General features: G+C 43.6%; 1 protein-coding gene across 1 annotated transcript in view; it reads right to left on the bottom strand.

The window, feature by feature from the left end:
• Positions 1-9928: 9928 nt before the first annotated feature.
• The window catches only part of LRRTM4 (leucine rich repeat transmembrane neuronal 4), a 195936-nt gene continuing 179151 nt past the window's right edge, over positions 9929-26713 (bottom strand). Inside the window, exon 2 of the mRNA XM_009995013.1 lies at positions 9929-10150. Within this exon, the coding sequence (XP_009993315.1) occupies positions 9929-10150 (222 nt within the window). The remainder of the gene's footprint in view (positions 10151-26713) is intronic.

The raw sequence follows: 26713 nt of genomic DNA, 5'->3' as shown, positions 1-26713 counted from the left end.
TGCTGAACCCTCCACCAGGATTCTACACACCTGGCAAAAAAAACAACTGATAGAAATAGGACTTTGCACTTCAACACCCACCCCTCAGCCCTGCTCCTGCCCAGCACAGCAAGCTCTGCCCTGCCTGCTGCCCAAGGTCAAACCTGTACATAAAGGAGGAGCAGAAGCACCATGCAAGTTTCCTGCTGGGGAAAAATCTCTCCCCCCTCTTTTGACTTTCTTCCCAAAAAAGAACTCCTGTAAAGGCCCTCTCAAGATGGAGCCAGGAAGAGGTTTTTTTCCAGGGCAGAAGCAGAGCACTATGTTAGCCCTTGCCCAGCTTTCAGGTGTCAGAAACTGATCCTCACTCACCACACCTGGTTGCAAAGTTCAGGCCTGTGTCCATTATTTAATAAGCCACCTGAAGTGGATACAGAGAGAAACTCACTGTGTATAGCAGATCTGAATGCCCCTCTCCAGAACTGCACAGCTGAAACCTCAACAAGTCCACACAAGCCATATTCTGTGCAGCTTTAACAAGCATCCCTTTCTATCAGGTACATCAGTTAATTTCACTCTGAACTTTCAGATGCCACAGAACAGACATCTCTAGTTCATCTACATCTCTATCGACCTGTCTTAACCATCTGTCATTTGCATTATTTATCCAAGTCTGCCAGCATGCACAGTGCTCCACCAAAAAACATATGCTAGACCAGCCAGGCGTCGCCCAGATGAGCTTATCATCTCAAATCTACAAGACATGACACAGGAGGGGAGCCAGGTGTGCCAGAGAACATCTGTCCAAAGGTACCAGACAGGACAAACTTGCTGCCTTTCCATTGAGAGACCTCAGTGTATCACACCAGTGATCCAATCCCAGGAGAGCTCAGGGATGCTCACCCTGAGGGGCTGGCTCCCTGGTACCTCGCCCAGATTACAAACTGACTTTCCTTGTCTGAAGTCCCAGGCATCTCCTGGGTGTACTCTCCAGGGCTGTCAGTCAACATTTTCTTCTGCTGGTTCTTGCCAGCAGGAACCTGGTAACACACGAGTCCCACACATGTCTGTCCCCCCTTCCTTCAGTTGCCTGAAGGTTGTTCTTAGTAGTAATGTAGCTAAGGAAGTGCAAGCACCAGAAGCTGTAATGCATTTAGCCAGCCCCACTCAGCTCAAATGAAGCTTTACCTGTACAGAGCCCTTCTCCAGGAGTCTGTTTTCAAAGGGAAAGCCAGAGCAAAACAGAACAACACTGATCCTACCTGAAATTCCCCATGGGAGGGCAACTGGGATGTCTCTCCTCAGAGCCACTGCAATGGCTGCAATGCTTCACCACAAACCTGACTGAATGTGAATGAAACTTTATCAATTAACTGCCATCAGTCAGAAGGTGTTAGTGGCTGGGTATGCAGCCACATATTCTAGTACCTTCTTGTTGACAGCACTTCAAAAGTTTTAGTCTAGTTATCTCTCTTCACTAGGGCATTAACACACCACAGATTTCTACCACCTCAGAGACGTAATTAATCAAAAAAGCTTAACTCCACACTTCTTTAAGACCTTCAGAAGGGTAGTTTTTGTAAAGAAGCACATAAGTAGATAACGATGCATATTTTACAATCAGTATATTCATACAAATTATTTTAATTTCTGCAGCTCTTAACCAAGTACACATGTTCAGCCACAATGAGTTGAAGCACAAAGATGACTCCACGCTGATCTACCAGACCAGGATGAATTTCAAGGACTACTTGAAAACGTATTTGCATAGATAAATATAAACTAGCATGCATTTGCTCCCAACAGGAGCAATTTCTGGTCTATAAAGACTAAGGCCTCTTTATTTTGGTATATTTTAAGAGTTGTGTGTTTTGGGTACTTACTTCTAAGTGTGTGGAGGGAAGTTCACTGCTGAGATCTGCTCTTGTGAAGTCCCAAAGAACAAATGAAGGAGAATGTGGTCACCAAAGCCCCACCAGGCAGAGCAAGGAGCATTTGATTTCAGCTCCAGTTGAACTGATTTAACCACTAAACCTAAGTTAGCCCTCACCTCAGCTGCTTCTTACCTCCCAGCTGCTGCAAATGGGGGTTTTCTTTTCCTTTTTTTTTAAAACTAAATGTGAAAATCCTCTGCAAAAGCAGCAAGTAACTGCAGACTTTCCTTCAAACATGTATTAATAATCCACTGTTTCTACAGAATGTTTTCTAAGACCTCTTGGAAAGCACAGGACAGGTTTAAACCCCCCCTGTTTTTCAGAAGACTTAGCAGCTCAGTTGTTTTACCCTGGAGGGTTTCACTTTTTCTAGCCCTTCTGAGTCATTTAATGCTTTGCAGAGAGAGCAGAGGAGGGGATGGAGAAGTCATCTTAGCTGTCAGGATTTTGGATGTAGTAAGGAGAGAACTTTGGTTCCTGTTCCGATTTCTGCTGCTTTTTCCTGAGTGAAAAGTGCCAGAAAACTTGTTAGGGTCTCAAACACTAGTCAAACAACTAGAAATGCATCACTTCAACTGAGTTTCTATAAAATCAGTCTGTATGGAAACAGAACAGACTGGCAACCCAGGGATGATAAAAAAAGGAAGAACATTGTCTCAGATTTGAAGGCAGAGAATGTGACAGGTTGAACTGGAAGCACAGGAAAAGCTGCTGGCAGAGGCTGGGTTGGCCACTGCTGCAAGCAGGCTGCTCAGCTGCCCTTTGCTACCTGGGCTAGTGAGAAAGTGAACTGTAAATCATTCCCAAAGCACCCACAGATAAACTGTAAACTAATTAATAGCAGATTAATGATGCACAGCAAATATTTTGCAAGGAATTTATCTGAAACTGTCACCACTTCACCCGTTTAAAGCACTGATAAATCTCTGAACAAACACCAGCATGTCCAATAAATACTTGATGAATGTTTGCCAACAATTTATCTTACATGGTATGATATAAATACATTGCAAACACTGCAGTGTTGGAGTATTCTGTTTAGAAATGGCAGCTTCATCAGCTGCAGTTTATAGAAATGTCTGTTCCTTTTTCCAGTACAAGGAATTTAAAAAAGAATCTGGCCCCTCATTTGAGGTGTAGCAGGAGGAAATGCAAACCTTGCACCTGGCTGATCATCCGTGCTCTACTACACCTCTGTTCCTGTAATCAGCCAACTGTGTTTGTTCTTCCTGCTGGATGCTTCCTTTTCCTGACATTTTGGAGGTGTTCCCCATAAACATGCATGATCTAGAGTTTAAGAGGAAAAAAGCTCCTTGATATTGCTCAGAGTGCCTCGGGGTTGGCACTGTTTGCTTTTTATCTAACCACTAACTACCAAACATTCCTATTTCCAACACTTCTTACAGCCAATATTCTCTTCACATGCTCTTTTTGTATGGCTTGATCCATCTGCTTTCCCTTGCATCACACACAGGCACAAAATCACTCTGGTTGGAAAAGACCTTTAAGATCATGGAGTCCAACCAGAACCCAACTCTACCAAGTCCAGTGCTTAAACCACATCCCTCAGCACCACATCCACATGCCTCTCAAACACCTCCAGGGATGGGGATTCAACCACCCCCCTGGGCAGCCTGGGCCAGTGTTGAATCACCCTTTCACTGAAGGAGTTTCTCCTAATATCTAATCTAAACCTCCCCTGGTGCAACTTGAGCCCATTTCCTCTGCTCCTCACATAAACAGCTCTTCAGGCAAAGATGACCTTCCTTTCCATTCTTTCCAGCATCTAAGGCTGTGGGTCCTGGATACAGGACTGGGGTCATGTGCAGGGTAGACACAAATACTAACTCAAAGTCTGATTCCTTTTCTTATGACATCTCTTAAATGCCCAGTGCTCCAGCCAGTCTTGCTTCAGAGAATACATGAGAAATATCCCTAAATCAGCCAAATCACAGATCCCAAGGTTCCAAGATCAGAACTGTGCTCAGCTCACCTAAGCTCCTGCCCAAGGCCAGCAAAGCTTCACCCAGCCCGTGGGCACTGAAACCAGGGAATTTCTCATGGGAGATGCAGGGCAGAAGGAAGGGCAGGCTGGAGCAGCCTCCTTTGCCTGTGAATTGAATTTTTATCTAGATGACCTCCTGAGGTCCCTTTCCAACACGTTTCCCTGCTATTCCATGACTTAACTTGGCCAGCCCTCCCACTTTCAATGAATGAAATGTCCAACAGCAGTTAAAATCAATCTTTCCTGAAAATTCAGCCTGAATGAACAAACAAGTCATGAGATGGTGACTTAAGATGCATTTTGCTCTGAACTATCAGGACGTGCATTTCTTTCCCCAGCACAACACTGACATCACTGTGTAGGCTTCCCTACTCTCTTTTTCAACTCTCGATTCCAGGAGGACTTTGCAGGAAAATGCTTTCTTTTTCCTTCTTCATCAGCCTATCAAGATCCTGAGTTCCTGCTGTTCTGAGAACACACTCTGAGCAAAGGAGAGTGCTTCAGAGCACTGGGGAGCCCGGAGCCCTGATTGCGAGTCACGAGCTACCATCGGTTTTGCCTTATCAAATTGACTTTGCTTGCCTTTTTAATACACAAAATATCCCTGGGAGGTGGCAGGGGAGGGGGAGGACACAGAGGGATTTTCTGACTTTATTATTTATTACTGTTTCACTTGCTGAATTTAGGATTTGTTACTGTTTTACTTGCACCAGGAGTTGTCACCGAGACCACGGCTGCCCTGTTGCATCATGCTAAAGAGATATAGAAGATAAATAAGATACAGGCTGTCCCAACAAGTTCCAATGTAAAGGGAAGAAAAACCAGGGAAGTGGTTTTCCCAAGGTCATACAGTAAAGCAGTAGCAAAGTTAGGAACAACTGACTCCACACCTTGAGGCAGCAGGTCTCCCTGGAGCTGCTGCAGTAGCTGATGCAATGAGCTATCTTCAAGGCCACTTTGTCACCAGCAAGGCCAGTCATTTTCTCCCTAGTGTCCACAGGAATGCAACAGGAATAAGAACTACTACCTGGCCAGGTGGCAGCTGATCATCTGCATCTTGCTCCATCACAGGCAGTAACTCCTGAGCTGCTCAGGGCTGCCTTACAGATTCACAGTGTTTCAGCTGCTGCTGAGTCTGGAATGACTCTCTTCCTTTTCTGCCCCATTTTGGATACTTCCTAGGGGAAAAAAATTACAAGAATTACTAAAAGAAGCATGAATGCATTTAGCAGTTTATTTGTATTTCTTTAGCATACCTGTCTTACCTGTAGTTCAATCATACAACAAAAATAAACAAGAAATTCTCTCTCTATATTGCTGCTTAATTTTTCAAGTCACCTAAATAACCACCTAGGGTGATGTATCTTAAAGCCACTTAAGTTTATCATGTCTTGGAAGCCAGCAGATAATGTTCAGCTCATTCAAGCCCTCTGAAGTGCTGAGCTAGCACTGGAGGGCTGCTTGGCAGCCACTTTCTGGGAGAGAACCCTGGGATCTGCCTGCCTCAAATGTACTTTTATTTTTTGCCCTACATGAAAAAGCCTTAGTACAGTAATGACAAAGGTGGAATGGATCCCTTGGCTCCAGTAATGACTGATATAATTCTCTTCTGTAGACTAATTTACTTTACTCTGCCTACGTATTATTAAAACATCAGCCCCTAGGGCATCAAAGCAAATAATGGGCATTAAGGACTAGTGAAATAACTGCATGAGAAACAAATTAAGGAATATTTGGAACTGCTCCTCAGCACCCAAAACTGCAGAGTTTTTAAGATTCATTATTCTGCATCTGACCCATTTGCTGAAGTCTTTCTGTTTAACTCTTTGGCCAGTATGGAGTTAGGTTGGCTGGATTTTTAAGGGCTGCTTTATTTGTATGTGCTATTGATAATTGCACTTGCTAAAATAATTATAATCAAATGGAGTTTCTCCAGTGATGAGCAGAACTCTCTGGTGATCATGAAGAACACTTCTCTCTCAGGACACTGGGGAGCAGTAAAGTCAGACAGGCAGTCTTGTTCCTAACTGCAGGGAAGGTTTCAGCCTGATGGACTTGCAGCCTTATCAAACCCCCTTTCCTTTGCATACCCTTGAAAAAGTGATTAGTGACTTTAAAGGAGCCCAACTGAAAGAACCATCTAAAAATTAATAACCTTCAACACATAGTACAATAGATCCTTAAATATTCACTCAACTTAAAAATATCTGCAAAACGTGTCAAATTCCTTCAGGGACTTTTTTCAGTGGAGAGTCAAGACAAAACTGTATTTATCAATCTTCAGAACACTACTAATCCATTATGGAAAAGGGCAGCTCATACCAAAATATTTCTTAATTTCAGGGCAAATGATTCTGAGTGCCAGACTGTTTTTACAGGCTCTTTCTCCTTGGTTGCAGATCCCACCCACAGCTGTATCAGGACAGTATGATTTCAGTGCCCTACTGACATCTGCAAGACAATCATTAGCTAGAGACAGGCAACAGTCAATTTTTCCCAAATTGAACCTGTTATTTGGTCACATCAGTTGTTGTTTTTTGCCCAGCAGCAAGTTCAACAGCTCTGGTCTGAGGTCAGCCTGATTTCTCCCTGCTGGCCTGGATGCAGCCACGTGCTCTCACAGGGATCCAGCACCTTCTTTGGGAGCTCTTGGGGCACCCAGACACCACACCATGCCCAGAAAGATGCCACCACAAGCAAATATTCATGAATGAGTTCTCTTCAGCAAGGCCCCATTTGCTGTTTGCTAGCAGAGGACTCGTTAAGGACACCGCAGAAAGTTGGTATTTCTTGGGCCTTACCTGGGTATGTGGTGAGATGCTCCATCCTGTTTCAGAGCAGTCACTTCACTCACTAGAACTGTATGAAGAGGAGTAGAAAGTCCTTCCCTAAGAAGAGTTCAGGCATATTTTTAAGCTGCAACATAATCACATGATTCCAGGAACTGACACTTTAAAACCAAATACAAACCTCTTAGCAGCAGACTGGAGATGAATGTATCACACTCCTGGGTTTTTGCATTACAGTTGAAGAGCAAGTTTTTAATCATATTGCTCTGGCTTTAATTGCAGCCATGGTAGTTTAAGTTTCAATTTCTGCTACATCTAGAGTCCCAGACAGGCTTGTGCAGAGCCTTTTCAGTTTGCTCACAACCACCAATTAATACGAGCTCAGGTAGCTCAGTACATGCTGCAAGGACCCCTCCTTTGATCTAAAGCAATCCAGGACATAAATATTTAGCTCTTTGTGACCTTGAGCACTCAAGTGAAGTATAACTTCAAGGCTTCAAAACATTCTTGGGACATTGCTTCCTTAATTGTCAAGAATACACAGAAAAGTTACAAGGTTCTGGCCCAGACTGGCAGCAGAGTATGAACAGCAGAAACAGGAACCATTTCAGGCAGAAAAGCATTAATTCATCCAGGAGACTGTGAACACAGCAGTATATTCTGTTCTCCTTGGGCAGCACAATTCCCAATCATTGCAAAGAAAATCTGTAGCCCGAGTCTAACGCCAGCTCCAAACATCCCCAAACCACTGCAAAACTGAAGTTATTCTGAAATCAGGGCATGAAAAAAGGGGAGTTTGTTTACTATCTTTCCTTTCAGTAGTTATAAAGTTGCCTTTCCCAGTGCCTGAGGAGAAGCTGCATTGATGAAGATTATGAAGAGAATTAAAAAATAAACAGCTATTCTCCAGTATTGACATGTCATCAGCAGGTGGGGGTTTAGGGATAAAACATGTAAAGAGACAATAAGTCTTCCTGCTTGACATTTCCTTCTCTAGCTCTGCTAACATCAGGTGGGCAGATACGTAACTGCCCTCTAAAAACTGAACCAGAATTATACAGCTCTTTTTAATGAACCTTGAAACAAAACCATGCCATCCTCATCTTGCAGGAGATGGGAATGTCATTCCTTTTGATATTTACTGAGATGTACCCTACTGCTGATCCAGAGCTCGCAGGAATCAACGGGAGCTCTTCCATTGTCAGCTCAATGGGCTGTGGGTCAATGCTTTCGACTCCATTTGAAGGGACCTGGTGTTTCCAGCAGCTTTCTCCCTCTGTCCCTAGCAGAGCCAGAGCTGCCAGACACCAAGATGCCCAACAGAGCTGGCTGTAAACTCATCACCCAGCCCTTCACTCCATTTTCTTTTCATGTCCTGCCTAACACTTAATTCTAAATACGTTCCCTTCGATGCATCAAGTTGTCTGTGTCCCTCTTGCCCTGCAAGCTGCTCAGCACTCATGTACATCCATACATTTTCCTCCTTTCAGAGAAAAATATTTCAGTTTTTCAGGCAAGAAACACAGGAGACAACACAGTATTGTCTATGTGATACAAAACTTCTAGAAATTCACTAAACCCCTGCCTTGTGGCCAAGCATATTTCTCATGAAACCATCCAATAGAAATACTTTAACCAATCATAACATTTATTGTGTCCTAAATCTCACTGTTGTGCTCTTCACCCTCCAGTTAAAAACACACACCTTATGTTCTAATTGGAATTGGTTTAACTTCAGCTCAGGATTTGTCTCTGCAAAGTCTGCCTTGTGACAAAAGAAACACAAAAAAACTTCATTAAAAAAAAAAAAAAGGCTGCTTCTCCCCCCCCGAGGCCCATACAGGTGTTCTGATAAAATCACCTCTCAAGCTTTTCTCAGACAAGCCAAATAAATTGAGCTTCTTCACACTCAGGTTTTTAAAACCATCAAATAATACCTTGAGCTCCTTCTAAGAGCTGAGACAGAGGTGAAACAGGACAAAGTAATGTTTCCTAAGTCCACTGAGTCACCATGTCACATATCCAGAGAAATCATTCAAACAGTAGCTTGGCTGTGGTGCCCCAACCACAAAAGAATATGTTTATTTTTTTTTTTAACCACTTCTTTGTTCTTGTTGTTGTTGTTGTCATTTTATTGATAAAAACTACACAAAAACTAACTGATCATAATAATTAATTAAAAAAACAAAACCCAATGTTACACATTCTCCTGTGTTTTAGAAATTGTGTCAGCCAGTGAGTTGCACCAAATACTCTTGCTTTAAAAGATTCTTTTCCTTCTGATTCTTTTCAAGCACATCACTTCCATTTTGGTTCCCAAACGTCCATGAATTTTGCTTAACAAGCACAGCTGGACTGTAAAGAAGAGTCGTTACTTCGTTGCATGTTTTCCCCCCTTTTTTTTAGAGCCCAAAAAGTAATTATAGTGTCAACAATGAAGCACAATGAAGATAGTAAAAATCAAAAGCACCCTCCATAGTGTACAGCCTGTGTCTTAAATGTACATGCACCCGAGTTTCTTTGTTTCTGCTGCATCAATTGCCAATGTCCTTTTGGTTCAACATAAGCTTTTATACCCATGTCTGAAGTTTGAAATATTAGCATTTGATCACTATTAAAAAAAAAACCAAACCAACCAAAAAAAAACCAAACCCAAACCACACAAAAAACCCCCTCCAAACAACCCAAAAAGAAAAAAAAAAGAAAATAGATCTCTTTTGTTTGTTTAAAAAGAACAAAAATATTAAACGGATCTTCTGAAGAGTAATGAACACTTCATAAAGAAACAAGGTGACCCACCCCACCCAAAGCTTTGCCCTCCCCACCCCTTTATTTTTACCTGTGGTTCTTCCTTCCCTGGAACCGTGCAATGTAGAAAAATCAAATATACAAACAAAACTCTTAATCCATCCCTTTATGTAGCTAGAGTGAAATCTATTTTTTTTTCTTTTTTTTTAATAAGAACTGGACAATCTCTCTTTAATATTTACATTGAGGAATTTGTTTGAAAGTTTAAAGCAAAGAAAATCCTGAAGTTCTCTGTGTCCTGCAAGACAAGCACTTCCACAGTCTGCGGAGTTTGCTTGATCCCCCTTCCCTTTGTCTGTGTTGGAACATCTGTCACTGGAATGGTAGATTTGAGTTTCTTGCTCTGGTCTCTTCTGAGTTGAAAGGTCCCTCAGAAGAGCTCCCCACTCCTCTGGAAGAGGTTGGCTCCGTGGTTAGTTTGGTATCCTCTCGATGTAGATGGCCGGGGCGGCCGAGCGGGCGATGGTGGCGATGAAGCTGTGGTCCCGACTCAGTTCCAGGTTGGTTGTCTCCGCCTGCTCCCGGGCCATGGCCTCGTACCCCTTATTGACATGGAGAGGCTTGTGAGCTTGGCAGTACCCAATCACTGGTTGGTCGTAACTGTAATAAGGTAAAGTCTTCATGTGGTGAGGAACCTGCACCAGAGAAAGAAAGAGAGAAACTCATTCATAACGTGCTCAGTCGCTCGTTTGTACAGCACCTCTGGCAGCAAACGGCCACACTCATGGCAGTTCTTGCAGCAAGAGAGACCTTGGATGCTCCCCTGGGATCTGTAGCACGTGCAGAGCCCACAAACAGGTCTGCTGACATCTCTGTTAGCCAGGAGGTCCCTACAGGGATGGACCTTCTGGCTGCTGGCAGCCAGGGTGACCACAGGTTGGTCCTGTCCCCAGGCAGCCCAGGTCAGAGGGGCTTGCTCTCCATTTAGGTGACTATGCTTGTGAGCACATTTTCAAAATCATAGAATCATGGAATGGTTTGGGTGGGAAGGGACCTCAAAGATCATCCAGTCCCAACCCCTGCATGGGCAGGGACACCTCCCACCAGCCCAGGCTGCTCCAAGCCCCATCCAACCTGCCCTTCAACACCCCCAGGGATGGGGCAGCCACAGTTTCTCTGGGCAATGTCTCTCAGCACCCTCACAGGGAAGAAGTCCTTCCCAACATCTAATCTAAATCTACCTTATTTCAGCTTGAAACTATTGCCCCTCATCCTCTCACTACAAGCCCTTGTACAAAGTCCCTCCCCAGCTTTCCTGGAGCCCCTTCAGGTACTGGAATGGTCTTGTGTGTGGAATGCTGACCTGCTTGGGACAATCTGGCTATGAAGGGTGAAATGGTAAGACAAACCTTTTAAAAACTGGCCCTTCTCTAAAGCCTTGAAAGGGGCTGAACATTTCTATAAAGCTCAGACCAGCCTGAGCATGTCAAAGGACTGGAAAACCAGCATGTGGAGCTTTCAGCACAGCTGGAACACCTTTATTTCTGCTACGACAGAGCTGCTTGCCCAAGATCTCAGTTTCCTGGGTTCTTTATCCTACAACCTCAGTATCAAAGCAGCTCCACTGGTGCTTGCTGGAGCTGAGCAGATCCACGCCTTGTAAAAATGGTCATGTACCTGAGAAGTCTGCAAGATCTGTCCTGAATCTCATTTCTGTTACATAAATACTCAGAAACTGCCAGCTCCCCACCTTCTTTTTTTTTTTTTTTTTTTTTTTTTTTTCCATAAATGTTCCATGCTTGCAAATGTTAATCCCACAACTAAATATCATTTATGGCACAACATCAGATACAAATCTTTGTGGATAATTTTATCATCTGCAAGGGATGAGCTGATCAAGAAGAAAGAAATATGCTCTCAGGGAAAAAACCACACACTGCAGGAGATACAGGCAAGAGTTTATTGTAACGCTGCTAGAAAACCTGAGCTCATTATAGCTGGAGATATCCTACACAGAATTCAATCTTGCAACAAATGCCTTTTCTATTTTCCATGCCCAACTTTAAATGAAGACTACAGAGCTAATTCACCACAGATTTCCGTTGCATGGTGCTCTTCATTCCAAAAGGTATGAAAAAAGCAAAGGCATTAAGACTAATTATAAGTTTTGCAGGGTTAGAGGTTCCTCTTGCATTTGGATCTCCTCAGCAGTTAGATTCCTCCCTGTTTCTCTGCAGAATGCTGGAGAGATTCCAGAACTCTTCCACTAGCTGAAATTCAGCTGAAAACATCATTTTACCTGACAGCTGAATGGCAAGACTGCAGAAGACAAGCTGCTCAGTAGAATCTGATGGGACAACTGTGTTCACTTGTGGATCAAATTCAGCCATCGTGCAAGAAGCTCTAACTCCCTTTGGATACAGTAATATCCATGCCAGTTCACATCAGGGCTTGAATTTGTCCTCAGCCTTTAAGGCAGCTCTTTATGATTCTATAAAAACCAAGGACTGTTTGTGTTCTGGAGAGTTGAGAGATTGAGGTCCTGGCTTTACAGCAATAATACACAGTACATTAACCACCTGAGTCCTGTGTGCAGCTTTGTTTGCTTGTTTTCTCCTCTTCTCTAAAAAGGAGTCAAAAGGATCAGGATCACAACAACATCCCAAAGGGTGGATAAACAGGCTTCCTTCTCAGTTGTTTCTCAGTAGTTTGATAGAATATCTTGCTTCTTTTCACTTAAAAGTCAGCTTTGTATGAGCCTGACACCATATTCATAAGGGTGCTGTGCTTATGCACAGAGGGAAGGTGGATAATCTTTGGCAGGGTAAAAAATAAACTGGGTGTTAAAATAAACCATGAGATGAAGGAGCTGCAGGTTACTGGTAGGTGGCATTTTCAGGCTAATGAAGCCCAGCAATGAATGTATTGACACCTCCCTGCTCTCAGGCCTGGCCCCTGTACTACTCTTCTTCTCCCTCTTTTGGGTGCTAGATCCCATTAATGAAATTTACATTTTAAAAAGTCATGTCCATATGACTGTACCTTGAGGTACCTGCAGTAGAGACAGTTGTGTCTCCCTCCTGCCCATTGTGATGCCTCTCCACATGAAACCTGAGCCCACAAAAGCTTTTCCAGGACACAGCCCTGACTGCAGAAACTGCTGCAAATGTGGGCACAACTGGATCACCACTCAGTCTGAGGCAGTAAAAAGGATGGAACACACTGATGACACTGGCCACTCTAAACAAAGCTGATACTATTGTATTTCCTTTGATTCAGAGATTAACAAAACATATTTAAGCTGCTGAAATGAATTTGGCAAGAATTTTTGCTCCAGGTCTTGAAGTAACTTGTTTCATTATTGTTACGGAACAAATGCCTGAGTAACTCAGAGATGTGACCTTGGACAAGTCACTTTATGAGCTGGAAAATGAGAAGATTGAGTACTGCCCCTGCTTGCCCTTGGGAGTCCAGAGCCCTTTGAGGAAAGGGCTGTTTGTGCAGGGACTAAAACAGCATAACTCTAACCTCAGCTGAGGCCTTTTCAGCTGCAGTGGCCTCTGACAGACAAAAAAGCAGATGACCAGAGTGAAAACAATCCAAGCAGGTCACTAAACACCTCAGCAAATAAATACACACTCTGGGATTTTGTCACCCCTGTCTCAAGGCCTTTTCCACAGAAGACACATTTTTCACTGGCTAGAAAGTGGGAGTCAGGCTGAGAATTTACCTGCCACCACATTATGAGCCAAGAACAGAACGGGGATCCTCTAGCACTGTGTCCTTCACTGTCTCCTCTGCACCACTCCTGCTGCCACCAACCACAGCCATTTGTGCTACAAAATTCTTTCAATTTAGTCTTGGAGGAAGCTCAATTGTAAATGAAGACAAAGAGTTGCTCACATGGAAACACAACAGATGCAAAACAAAACTCTTTTTTTCCATATAATCTGTCATAACATCTGATTCAGTTCTTGGCTCCGTGCTCTCCATGGTTATGCTGGTTGCCAGCATGGCCTGGTGCAGCCTGTGGAGCTCAGGGGAGGGATACAGAGTGCCAAGCCCTTTGACAGGAGATGATGCCTGTGCCTGTTCATGGCAATTTCTGAATCACCTCTATTTTCTGAATCATGCCCCATCCCTGGCAGTGTTGAAGGGCAGGTTGGATGGGGCTTGGAGCAACCTGGTCTAGTGGGAGGTGTCCCTGCCCATGCAGGGGGATTGGATCTAGATGGTCTTTAAGGTCCCTTCCAATACAAACCATCCCATGATTCTATGATTTTAGTTTCTAAAACCAACACTGCCTAATACTTATTTGAAGGAGTAAAGCCTTTTGCAGTAGGAGAAACACAGATCAACAGGAGAAGGCCCTCACAGCCTGATGTATGAGATGCACATTTTGGTGTTAGCCATGTATGGGATTGTCTTCTGCTCTAATGCCTTATTCTAAGGGAACATGCTGCCTATCCAGAGTTGCAGAGAGGTGATGAAGTCAGGACTGAAGCTGAGCTCCAAGCACTGGCCCCACTCCACAAGCAGCCTGGTGCCTCAACACTGTGAGTGCTCAGAGTGGCTTTGTGGATGATGGGCTGGATTCGTTCGCTCGCGCTGAGGTCTGAAGTCCAACACCTCTGTACATCCCCACTGTAAACGTAATAAACATTGCATCTGAGCAGCCATGCTCTTCAAACAAAAGATCCTGCTACAAGCAACATTCACATAAATCCCCAGCTACAGGAGGAAGATAAACCATTTAGTGGAGGAAATGTAAGAATGCAAATCTTCCCTTTAGCAGCCAAAGTGACACTAGAGAAGTTAACAGCTCAACAGCCTCACTGCAGAGTAGCAGCTCCCTTCAAAATGAGTTGGACTAATTGAGTTTACCTGGAATTCAGTGAATTACTGGCCTGCACTGAAAGGGTATTTCTCACCATTCCCTCTGCACTTTTCCTTTTGACATTCAACAATGATTTTCAGGTAAGCCCTTAGTCATTCCAACATGCAACCTCCTGTATCTGCATATTCAGGTGTTTGACACTGCACTGAATTTTTATCAGCAGGTTTACTTACTTGTGTCAGAAACACTGGGAGGTAAATGAGCTAAATTATTCTATACATTTCTAAGTATTATTACACAATAAAGTTCTATTAAAAATTAAATTATAGGAATTCAGCTCAGACTTTTGCTTCTCATAGGTGCAGCCATTAAAACCTAGATATTTACCAAAATACCAATAAAAATCCTTACTCTAGAACTTGAAAATTGTATCAGTAAAGATGCAAACTTACCATATAGCTATTGAATCTTGTGGATTTAAGGAATATCAGACTGAGGCCTAAGTGACTATCAAGTGACCTTATTTCATGGAATCACAGAATGTCAGTGATTGGAAGGGACCTGTGGAGATCACTGAATCCAACCCCCTGCCAGAGCGGGACCACCACAGAATGTAGGGCAGGTCACTCAGAAACACATCCAGACAAGTCTTCAAAGCCTCCAGAAAAGGAAACTCCACCTCTCTGGGCAGCCTGTTCCAGTGCTGTCACCCTAACATACTTTTCTCTCTCTGCCACCTCTCACAGTACATGAAACACCCTCAGACTCTCCTAAAAGCTTGTGCTTCCTCCTGACAGGATGCATCAGACACCCTGAAATTCAGCCCTGAAATGAACTCCAAGCTGTGACACCTTCCTGTCAAGTAGTGCCAGGAGAGTTTAACAGAATACCAAGTTCTTCCTTCTGACTGCAATGCCTGTTCAGGTATTTTCTTCTGTGCTCACTGCAACAGACTGACTGCAGTGAAGACTAGTTAAGGATCTGAGAGAGATTAACTCTCAGTCTCACTCAGAATCACTTGCAGTTCAGCAAGATCTAATCACCAGCAGACCCAGGCTGAAATAATTTCCTGGTGAACTGCTAAATCAAATTTTGGAAACCCAGGTTTTCAGAACAGATCTATTGCATGTTGGAAATACTGCAAGTTTTTTCTTTATGCTCCATTTTGAAGAAAGATCTCCCACCATTCATTATCCTGCAGGAGGAAATTCTTTCTTGAGAAATATGAATGGCCCTAGATGGTCAAGTGATTCACTGCTGGAATTACCAACAAGCAGACAGAAATGCAGTACCAGGAAGGACTGACAATCCCAGCACAGTTTGTGGGGAGCTCTGTAGTGAGACATAATCCTGGAACCATTTGTGTTGGAAGGAACCTTAAAGATCATCCAGATCCAACCCCCTGCATGGGCAGGGACACCTCCCACCAGCCCAGGCTGCTCCAAGCCCCATCCAACCTGCCCTTCAACACCCCCAGGGATGGGGCAGCCACAGCTTCCCTGGGCAACCTGGGCCAGGCTCTCACCACCCTCACAGCAAAGAATATCCTCTTCATGTCCAACCTAATTTAATCCGTTCCCCCTCATCCTCTCACTACAAGCCCTAGTATAGAGTGCACTTCATTTTGTTCCCTAAGAGCAGAGTGGTGTGAGGGCACAAACTGCCACAGGATCCTCAAACAAGTAACTGCTTTGGCAAGAACCTAAAATCCTGGATCCCAGCAGTAGAAGTCATGGACTTTCTGTGAACCAGAGTGTTTCATCTTTCTCAGACTGGGTACCTGGCCCTTACACATCCACTGCTCAGACACTGCAGTTTCTATGTCTTCAATTCTATTGCTTCTGTTTTCCATGAGAAAGAACACTTGTTTTTACTAAAGCATGCTCCATTCATCCTGAGGGAAAATGGGATAGGACAACCAACAGTGACTTGGCAGGAGACACATTTTCCTTCTACAAAAAAAAACCCATGGACATTCTGGAGCAACTGAGCATGATCTGGTTTCACATTTCCTGGTACTCTGTAATCCAGATAAACTGATTTATGTGTACATACTTGCCTAGCTAATGCTTACATGATTAAATTACACACAACTTTAGAAGTTGTCCATATGTAGTGGAAACTCAAGAGTACCAACTATGGAAGCTGTTTTCTCATTAGTGCTAATACTTTGTCTCAGAACACCATGGCTTCATTGCTGAATTAGCATTATAGCTGTTGATAAATCAAATTCAGAGTTCATTTAAAACCCTATCATAATTTAGAGTAAAAATAAGCAAGATATACTACCATAGCTTTATGATAGGGGAAGCACACAGCCTCACCTTAGAGACAGATTGATTAGGCACATTAGGCAGATATTGCTGGTATAAACAATTCCAGTGGATTTCTTGCTGCTGAAACATCACAGTTAACAACCCTGGAACATCCCTTTGGATTCAGCTCAGAAAAACATTCCTCCTCAGGAAAATGCACAATCATACACTTCCTATTAAACCCATTCAAAAGGACAAATGCAGACACTGAAGTTAGTTCTGAAATATGAATGGAGTTGTGCTTTCTTCTGTTTCCAGCTGGAACACACACAAAAGGGCCTGGCTGTTTTTTAAAATAGGCCTTTTGTTCTGAAATCCACGTTTCCTAAGGTAATTTCTCATATTGACAATAAAATCAAAATCTTGTTTATTACAGAATTCAGAACTCTGAGTGCTCTGAGGTGGTGTGAGGTTTTCAGGAGCACTGTTCTTACTGAGGTTGTCTGTGTGACACCTGAGCATTCCAGAAAACCTGTCAACTTGATTTGAATGTGAAGGTCTTCAAAACCTTTAATTAGCCCAGGTTTTCTAGGAGGTACAGATCCCACTGGGAACTTTGCCTGAGGTTAGAATGCCTACACTAGACGTGAGGCACTGAGCAGTAGTCTTTTGGTACCTTGAATTGTAGGTGCAATTCCCACAATCAATTCCCTGCAATTTCATGTTCAATTTCCTTCCTGCTCCAGACAAAAAACACTTCTCTGCCTCCTCCATCTGTTTCCCACCAAATTAATGGTCTATGCAGGTCTCACGGGGAGAGAAGACAAGAAAGGAGGCTCAGTTTGTAGCTAAAGGTGCCCCCTGCCCTGAAAACAACAAAAATTAACCTGGAGATAAAAGGTTGTGGGTTGGCAAGTCTCAGACCACATCCTCCTCACATAAGCTGCTGTCAGTGGAAATGTGGAGCCTAAATGCTACAAGTGACTGACAGGTGGGTCACAAATCTTGCTCAATTCTTGTACTTCTGGCTGGGAAAACAGGATCCCCTAATCAACACAGATTTCAGAGGAGAAGTCTAGGGAAGAAATATGCAGAGGAGCAACAGAAGGGAGACACAGGGCAGAAGACAGTGCAGCCATTTCTTACTTCTGCCTGTCCTATATTAAAGGTCTCTTTATAGTTCATAAAAAGTTAACTGATAATTAATAGACATTATAAAAACTACAGGAATTAAACAAACATCATTGTACTGAAAATGATTATAAGCATATGAACCTATTAATTTATGTGTCATTGTAATAAGCAACTTCTGGATATATGGGACTATATAATTCTGTACAAAGTGGATTCATTTCTTATAAACCAAAGTTAATTAAAATATATCTATTAAATTCTTATGTGGCATTAAAATATTCACCAACCTTTTAAAGCATCTAGAAGCTATACAGGACATACTATAAAGACAGCATTTTATGATGTATTCAGCCATCCTTGTAGAGTGTATTTCACATTTTAAACCCCTATATAACATCACCCTCTCGGTTCTGCTGCCGCTGTGAATTGCATTTGAAGCTTTCCTTCTCTACAGATCCCTTCCTAATCCTTCTCTCCTATCACACAAGTGCCTTTCCCTCTAAAATCGACCCTCTCGATGGGCTGTTGAACTCAAGTTCTGCTTTTCTAGCGAGCAGGAGAAAATTCCTGCACACTCCACTGCTCCCTCTATGGGCCGATTTGATCTTTCAATCAGGAGATGAAAAGGTTTCCCTAAAGTCCCAGAAAGTCTTCTAAGCCTTCTTATTGTTCCTCGAGCAAAATATTTCTTTTCAATTGCTTTATCTGGTTTTTATGGAGTATCTGACTCCTGACAAAAAGGCCCATTGATGAAAAAGTGAGATTCAAGTCACCTTCGATTTTCCGCCATGGAAGGCTGAAAAAATAAACAAACTATCCAGATATTTTAATTGGAAAGCCATTAATATTGCTTGCAGTGCTCTTAATATCATTTCCTATAGAATCCAATAGGAACAGAAGCCTGGTGGTTTGAAAAAGCTTTTAGTTTGCTTAGGGATAAAGATGATTTTGTCCAAAGTGATGCTGTATGTTGCTGGATGCAGAAGAATCCCTTTGGATTCTTTGGTTCACTTTGGGTGCCTTTCAACAATGTAGGCTCCCTTAAGGCAACTCAGCTTTCATTTAGACACTGCACAAAGCTATATTCCCACCTGGAATTGCTGCTCCCATGCATTGCATTAAGAGCTGCAAAGTGTAGGTCATTTGTACTTATCTGTCTGGACAAATGAAAGGTCTATCTAGTCAAGTCTCCAAGGGATCAAGAAGAAAGAGAAGAGCACAGGTCAATAATTCAGTAATAACTTCCACAGAGCATTCTCCTGACCTCCAGCACTCCCAGATTCAGTCAGCTTTCTGAACTGCTGGATTTCAGGCCTGAGATGCTATGGGGCTGGACCTTCCCATGTATTTAAGAGCCTGAAGCATTGTCACAGGCCCAAGGTCCAGGACAGTGTTTGGGAAACAGGGCATATTGCAGCTGTCAGAGAAGAATTATGACAACAAAAGAAAAGGTAAAGTTGTTTTTCCAGGCAGTGATCACAAAGATGGCAACGTGCTCCATCCATTACTCACAATAAATAAGTACAGTATTTTAATATGAACATCTGATAACTCTGCTGCCACGGTGACAAATGAAGGCACTGGAGAATGACTGAAACAGGTCTTTGTCTCACATTAAAATGCCACCTTTTCATTAGATCTCCCTATAATTTATAATGTGCAAAAGAGCTATCCAGAAATTGATGGCTTCTTTAAAGATTTTTAAATACGGTTTAAAGGTATAAATAGATTCTGTACATCAAGAGACCCAAAATGTATTTCCTAAAGCTGGAGAAACATGACCCAAGTGGTACAAATATTTGTCCTTAGGACAGGAGTCCTAAGGATAAACTCAACAGGCAACATGATGGTTTATGATTTAACCCCACCCCAGTGCTAGAAGAAAGGGGACAGTGGGTGCTTTATCAGACTGATAAAAGAAATGGAAGTTTTCCCTGCTGTGTTATCTAGCTATCCTATGCCCAAAAGGTTTTGGCTGGAGTCAAATGACATCTCAACCCAGTTTTGATAAAAAAACCTGCTTTAAGTCATATCTATAATTGGCACAAATTCCATTTAATATGGTGATATTAAATATGCAGATAGTATCCAGCCCCTTCATCCCCAACAAGCATTAATATGACAGAGTCCTTCTCCTCTGTCATAGTCTAAAATTTAACGTGCAATGTTATGGCCTTGACCTAAGAGAGCAAATAATTTGTTTTCTTTTCCAGTCATCTCAAGACAACTGGAAGGGGTCCTGCTTTACAGAAAATGCAGGAATGTTTTAAACTAAAAGAGGAGGAGCAAGCAAAGCATCACAACTGTAAACTGAGCACAATTTCAAGAAATTATTAACTCCTCCTAAGACAAAAGTGAGATAAATTCACTCCAGTGAGAGAGAAGAAAGAAACCACTGGCACTACAGAGCTTCTTGGACACGGGAGGGAGCTCCTATTATACTCAATGTCTCAGCAGGATTCTGTTCATGAGAAATTACAAGATTTTAATTGCCTCCACTGTCTCCTAGCAGAGGAATCAGTGTGTACGGTGCCACAAACACACTGGCAAGAGCATTAATCCAGGAGCAGAAGGGACAGCTTCTCCTCCTGATGTGTGCATGTCACTTCCATTAGCACTGGTGGAGCAAAGCACCCACGCAGAGAGGAAACTGCAACTCCCCCAGTTTCCAAACTGATGGGTGACTCATATTGGGGCGAGGATTTATATAATCACCAGCTTTGCTGGAAGGTTAAGGAGCAGTCTCTGCATCTTGCAGCACTATAAGTTAAGGCACTGTAGGGTGGAGCTAGAAGGAAATGGCTATTTTAGGTTGAGGGAGGGAAAATAATTGAGGGATGAGGATGAAGAGCTGGCAGGAGGATGCCCAGTGGTGGGTGACACTGCCTGGGGCAAAGGCTGGAGGAGCTGGGCTCAGGGCTCCTGAAGGCAGTGGCTTTAAGGCAGGAGAGAGGGTGGAGTGGCTGGAGTGTGCCCTGCCCCTGGGGACAGCCTGGCTTAAGAGGGGTGGGGAAAAACCATTGGCTCTTTGCCCATCTCCTCTGCTAAACCCACTGAACACACAAACAAGGTGGGAGACCAAGATCAGCTCTTTAACTATGGTGCTAAGGAGTGATGCTGTTTAACCCATCAGCTCCAAGGAAAGTCCATCTGCCTGAGCCTCAGAGGGCACCAGTCTGCCTGCCTATCAAGATATTACTAGTAGGCACAGCCATGCAGCTCACCCTCCATCCACCTCTGCCAAAAACAGACACTACAGAATCATATGAGAACTTTAATTAAAGCTCATAAAAAGCCCTGACACCCTTGGACATGATTGTTACAACTCACTGTGTTGCTAAAGCCCCTTTTTGCCATGCCAGGACAAGCATATTCTGCCATTGCTCATCTCTGGGCGTGTGAGGTGCAAAGCAGGGACACACCAGCAGCCTGTTACTGCTGTCTGAGCAGATTCCTGAAATGGCAAACAGGAGGAACAGAAAATGCAGGGCAGGACTTGCACAGTCCCCAGTATTAGAAAATTAATAACAAACATGGGTTCATGCTTCAGTCATGTTCTATAGAACCTTTGTATATCAGAGATCAAGCAAGCAGAAAATTAATGCAAGACTGTCCAGCATTGCAGGCAAGGACATTTCACAATGATAGCATTATTTTTTAATACTCTACAGAAAACAAATGACTTTTTCATTCCTCTGGGCAAGTTTTACAATATGCAGAGAAAGCATCAGTAAAGACATACCCAGAGTCCCTGAGAAAACTGGCAGAAAGATGGCTTAGCAAATATTCTTGGCTTAGCAATCTTTGCTGCTGCAAAGCCAAGCAGATTCAATTACTCCAGCAAAAACAAATAAATAAATAATTGAAATCATCATTAAGCAACAGTAGTTTAGTGGCAGTTTTAAAGAGAAAGGAATCTCTGGATGACATTGGAAAAAAAACAACAACAACACAACAAAACCAGCCCCAAAAACCCCCAAACCCAAGCAAACCACACTCTAAGTTCTCACAACAGCCACTCTTTAACATGAGAGTCCAGCAACTACACAGAAAAAACACTGAAGCACCAGAAACTAAGGTTTAGTGGTTAACCCAGAGAGTTGGCACAAAGCCACCTGCTCAGGGTGGTTAAGAAGCAGAGGAAAGGACAGATGCTCCAACCTGCCTCTTCTCTGTGCAAATGGCAAGTCTTTTATCTTGTCCCATTTTTAAGCACCACCAGAGCAGCTCCAGACACAGGCCCAGGATGAGACCCTTTCGGGACTGTGTCGAGGTCCTCCCTGTCCCCTCAGCAGCAGCTGCCAGCCGACCAGAGCCAAAGCTGCAAGGTCTGCACAGATCCTGCTGTGTAAAGCTGACCAGAAGCCTCAGGTTAGCTCTGAAAGTGTTCAGACAAACAGAAATCCAGCGCCCTGCCTTGAGCACTATTGGATGCAGCCAGGAGAGGGCCGTACAGTACATGGACTTTGGTGCCTGCTCGCTCCTTGTGCTGTAGGGATTCTGGCAGCTCAGGGAAGCCAAGCAGAGCCAAGCAGAGCCAAGCAGAGCCGGCTGGTCCCGCTCCTGACACAACCAGCATTAATAAGCAAATAGAGTTGTTGGCCGCTTGGCCCCTTTCTGTGCCTGAGCGCAGCAGTAGCGATGGAGTGTAAATGAAAAGAACCAGGTTCAAAGAATCCTGCTGGAAAAGAAAATCTGCCCTGTGAGCTAGATTTTGAAAACCAAAGGAGCTGCTGTTGGAAATCTCTGCAGCTCCCAGCAACACCAGGCAGTGCCTCAGCAGCCCCTCAAGCAGCCAAAGCGCTGCCCGACACTCGGGTAGTTTTTAAACTTGTTCTGTTTGGGAAAGGTCATGTCAGTGTGTGAGGAGGGAGCAGCAAAGAGGAAGGAATTCAACTTTTCTGGAGGGTAGCTTTGGTGCTTTACTGGTGTGGAGGAACTTGGGGCTGGAACTGGCAGTGCCCAGGATCTCTCCCTTTCAGGGGCTGCACCACTTGCAGGCACCTGGAATAAACACCCAAGGTGGGGGCCATCTGCAAGGCCCAGTGATCCCTAACTACACAAGGGTGAAACAGGCAGGGAGAAGAAATTTACAGAGATAAATAAGCCTCTCATAATCCAAAATCTGTTGTTTATTTGCAGTTCCTAGAGGCCTTGACCAAAACTGAAGCTGCTGAGGTAACCAACGCTCGTGTGTTCAGTGAGAGTCCTTGCCCTGAAGAGCTTGTACAGGCATGACAGATGAAGGGTGGGAGAAAGGAAAACAGCAAACAAGAAGATCTCTAAAGTGATGCACAGATTGAGGGACAGATTTTTCCACGAGCTAAATGCATGAATACAGATCTTTTATCCCTAAATTACTTCCCCCATTGTGACCATGTACATACTGATCAGTGCCACAGCCCAGGAAGAGCAGATCTGCAGAGCACAAGAGCTGCTGTCGAGTACAACCATCACCAGCGTTTACGTCCCACAATGTACACATTGCAGAGGATTTATATCAAACCAGATCCAGTGTGGTCCAATCAACTCTCAGAGCAGATCCAGTTTAGCTTCCCCTCAGCTGGATCCAGGCATGGCTCTCTGTGGCTGCTCTGGGATGGAACTGAAGCACATTAAGGGAGGACAATCTGGAGACCCAAGGTAAAAGCAGGATGTTGATCTGAACTAAACCACCACTATAAATACATCCTTGGGGGTCAGGGATGAGATTCAGCTCTAGTGTCCCAAGACAGCACAACAGAGCTCACACCTTCCACTTGAAAGGTGTTTTTGACTTTGACACTATAGTTGAAGGTGATGCTACAAACCTCCAAGCAAGGGGTTTGCCTACTGCTACATTTAAGAGCCCTCTTTACCTTCATGCAGTTAATTCAAGCTCAACAAAGCATTCACAGTACTGAACACTGCAAAGATGGATTCTTGAGCAGGTCATGCTGGGCTTCCTTCTAGAGGCAGCACACAGGGATCTCAGGACACAAGGATAACAGCTCTTTGGCAAAGCCCCTCTGAATTGGAGTGGCAGCCCAGAAAACTGGCCAGCTGCTGAAGACAACCTGTGCAAACCACAGTCTGACACACATCTCTGGTGGGGCATTGTGGCTGCCATCACCTGGAAGGGTGTTCAGACCCTTCTGCTCCTTTCCTGCCTCTTCACTCCAAACCAAAAACAGAACAAAGGTGAAACTGTGACTCCAGGCCACAGCCCGTGCACTTTTCTGGTGAAGAGACAGAAAGAGGAAGGCTGAAAAACATAATCCCACAGTAATTGCAGCAGTAAACAAACAGAAGATTGTGGGAAAGCTGTTGGATTTCTGTGGCACTAAGGCCCCTCTCAAGAGCACAGAGCACACTTTTGAGAACACATTCATCAGTGAGCAGCATGAAAACCTCAAATAAGCAAAAGGATGCAGAGCAACTGGGTACTGCCCACAGAGGTTCTGGAATGCAAAGAAAATCAAAATATCTCTGAGAATGTTTTAATTCTCACCAGGGACCAGACAGGCCCCCTGAAACACAGAGCAGATCGTTTAAAGGTACACTCTTTATCATCTGCCCCAAAACAAGGATGAAGCAAGTGAGGGATAGCAAAAGGTATATGAAGATGAATGTGGAATACAAGAAAGGCAATTTATCTCAATGACCAAGCTCTGTAAGGAAGGACATTAAGCACTGGGCATTTCTCCCTATCCTTTAACATTACACATGACAGTGTTTTTCAATCACTAACAGAATGGGTTCATGAGATTATTGGGTATTTCAGGAGCCAAATGATCACCCCTCCTCTTCACACTGATGGAATAGTTAATGTTTAGTAATCAGAAATAATTCAGACTTGCATGATACATGTTCTACTGCATATACATTTCCACAAAGTAAAACTACTCCTAAGCCATGACTCACAGCAAAGTGCACTGCAGTCCCACCAGTGCTCACCCATCAAGGTGTTAGCAAAATTTTATCCAGAGGGTGTTTCCAGCCTGCTACATCTGTAGGTCAAATCATGGGAGCAACAGGAACAAACCTCAGTTGTTTGCCCTTGTGCTGCACCTTTCATCCTAGGGCTCTGCAGTCATTATTAAGATAAGTCTTGCACTGCTGCTTTGAGACAAGCAGATAGCATTACCCTCATTTTACAGATAACTAAACAGAGGTCAAAGAACTCTCCCAAGGCAATCCAGAGAATTAAATACCTACATCAAAGTGTTTAACAAAGACTGATATCACTATTCCTACCAAAAAACCACAACAAAACAGAGACAAGAGCTGAAGCTCTTAGCCCAACATCAGATAACTGGCTCTGGATCTTTGGTCCCTAAGACAACCCCACCTGGGACCTGTCTCCAAATTTAACAACTAGTATAAGATCTAGGTAGGAAGAGCCATAATAATTATCACACTTTAATAATTATCACACTCTGTTCTTGCTTATTGCTATAATCTTCAAACAAAGCAAATAATGGATTTTCTACATTAGTTTTTAGATGGAGCTTCTGATCATTGTTTCACACTGTTTGCTGGCACTGTTTGCCTGGTGCCTCATTTCTGGCAGCATGTTCCTTCCAGCCTTCTCCTGCCCTGGAGCCCCTTGCCCGTGGCCCTGGCTGAGAAGGGAAGGCCCATAGTGGTGTGACTGGTACGACCCAGCCCGTGGGTAAGCTCTGATCCCTGGCAGCTCCAGCTGCTTCTCAGCTGTCTGGGCCACTTGTCAGGACCTGGCAGCAGGAGAACTGGCCTCACTGCTCATCCAGGATACTTGATAGAGATGTTACAATGTTCCCAAATAATTCTTCCACATGTTTTAATATTTGCGAATTTCCCTAACCCTTGAGTTTTTTACTAGCCCTTTGGCTAGGGCTACTCCTAATTTAACCTTGAGATACATGGCCCTGTTCTGGGCTATGACCCAAGATCATAAGAACCACACTGACAAAAGACTTTGGGGGACACACACTGTGCACTAGAAGGGGCTTTATAAGGCTCAAGATCTTAAAACCTGCCCCCAGTACTGCAGATCAAGGGGCATTAGTGATGGTTTTCCAATCCAGGAAAGTGAAACTATTGTGTTGTTTCTGCAGCCTTTTATTTAACTCCATCACATTCAACTGGTTTTATCCTTTATTAAATCAGCAGGACCTTCCTCTGAAGTGCTCCAAGTGTTCTGGTGATCATCCTTAACTACAGCAACACAGTGCTCAGCAGAGCAGGGCTGGGATCACAGGAAGCCTTGCAACATCTGCTATAATTCACTAATAATCACAATATTTAACAGAAGGGACACAATCAATGGGGTCCTTGGGAAAATTCAGTCCTCTGGGTGCCACCTCAGTTTAAATAATAAGGTTTTTTGTTTAGACTGTGTGTTCTCCCACTCATATAAACAAAAACAGGGGAAGGTTATTTAAGTATCCATTAGTTTCCCAGCAATTATGTTGTTCCCATCCCTATTCTTTCCCCTGGAATAAAGTGCATGGACTTGCATCAAAACAGAAAAGCAAGCAGCAAGGCCAACACATGCAGTGATTCTAACCAGCCATTCCCTGCCTTGACACAACCCTCCCAGCCCTCACCTTGCTATGAACAAGCTACCAAGGGAGGAAGGGATATGGTGAATGATAGTAGTGCCAAGCACTGGTTGCCAGCTGGACAATGGTTGACATGGTTACCCTTTTCCTTTTTTGTGCTCCAGGTATGTAGTCAGTTGAGCTTCAAAACCTTCCTACAATAGAACACAATGCAATGCAGGCTCTTCCTATCACCATGGAAGAAAAGAATGTGCCATTGACAGACTTCTGTGGCCTTTTATAACAGAACAGCTCTGACATCAAAGCTCACAGCACTCCTCTGCAATAGTTATTCACTGTGTCTTTGTGGTCAGGAACTAAAACATTTTTATGAAGTTCTAAGGGAAAAAAATTATCTCCTGAAAATGAGTCTCTTGTAGTAAGTGCTGCAAATAATGAACAGCTGCACTGTTGCCTTTGGAAGGTGAAAGGAAGGAAATGCAGCCTTAATGTGCATTTAAAGCAGGA

This window comes from Chaetura pelagica, unplaced genomic scaffold (assembly GCF_000747805.2).
Source record: "Chaetura pelagica isolate M959 unplaced genomic scaffold, ChaPel_1.0 scaffold383, whole genome shotgun sequence".
Lineage (NCBI taxonomy): Eukaryota > Metazoa > Chordata > Aves > Apodiformes > Apodidae > Chaetura > Chaetura pelagica.
The sequence above is the reverse complement of the archived record's forward strand: the minus strand, read 5'-3'. Positions and strand labels throughout refer to the sequence as shown.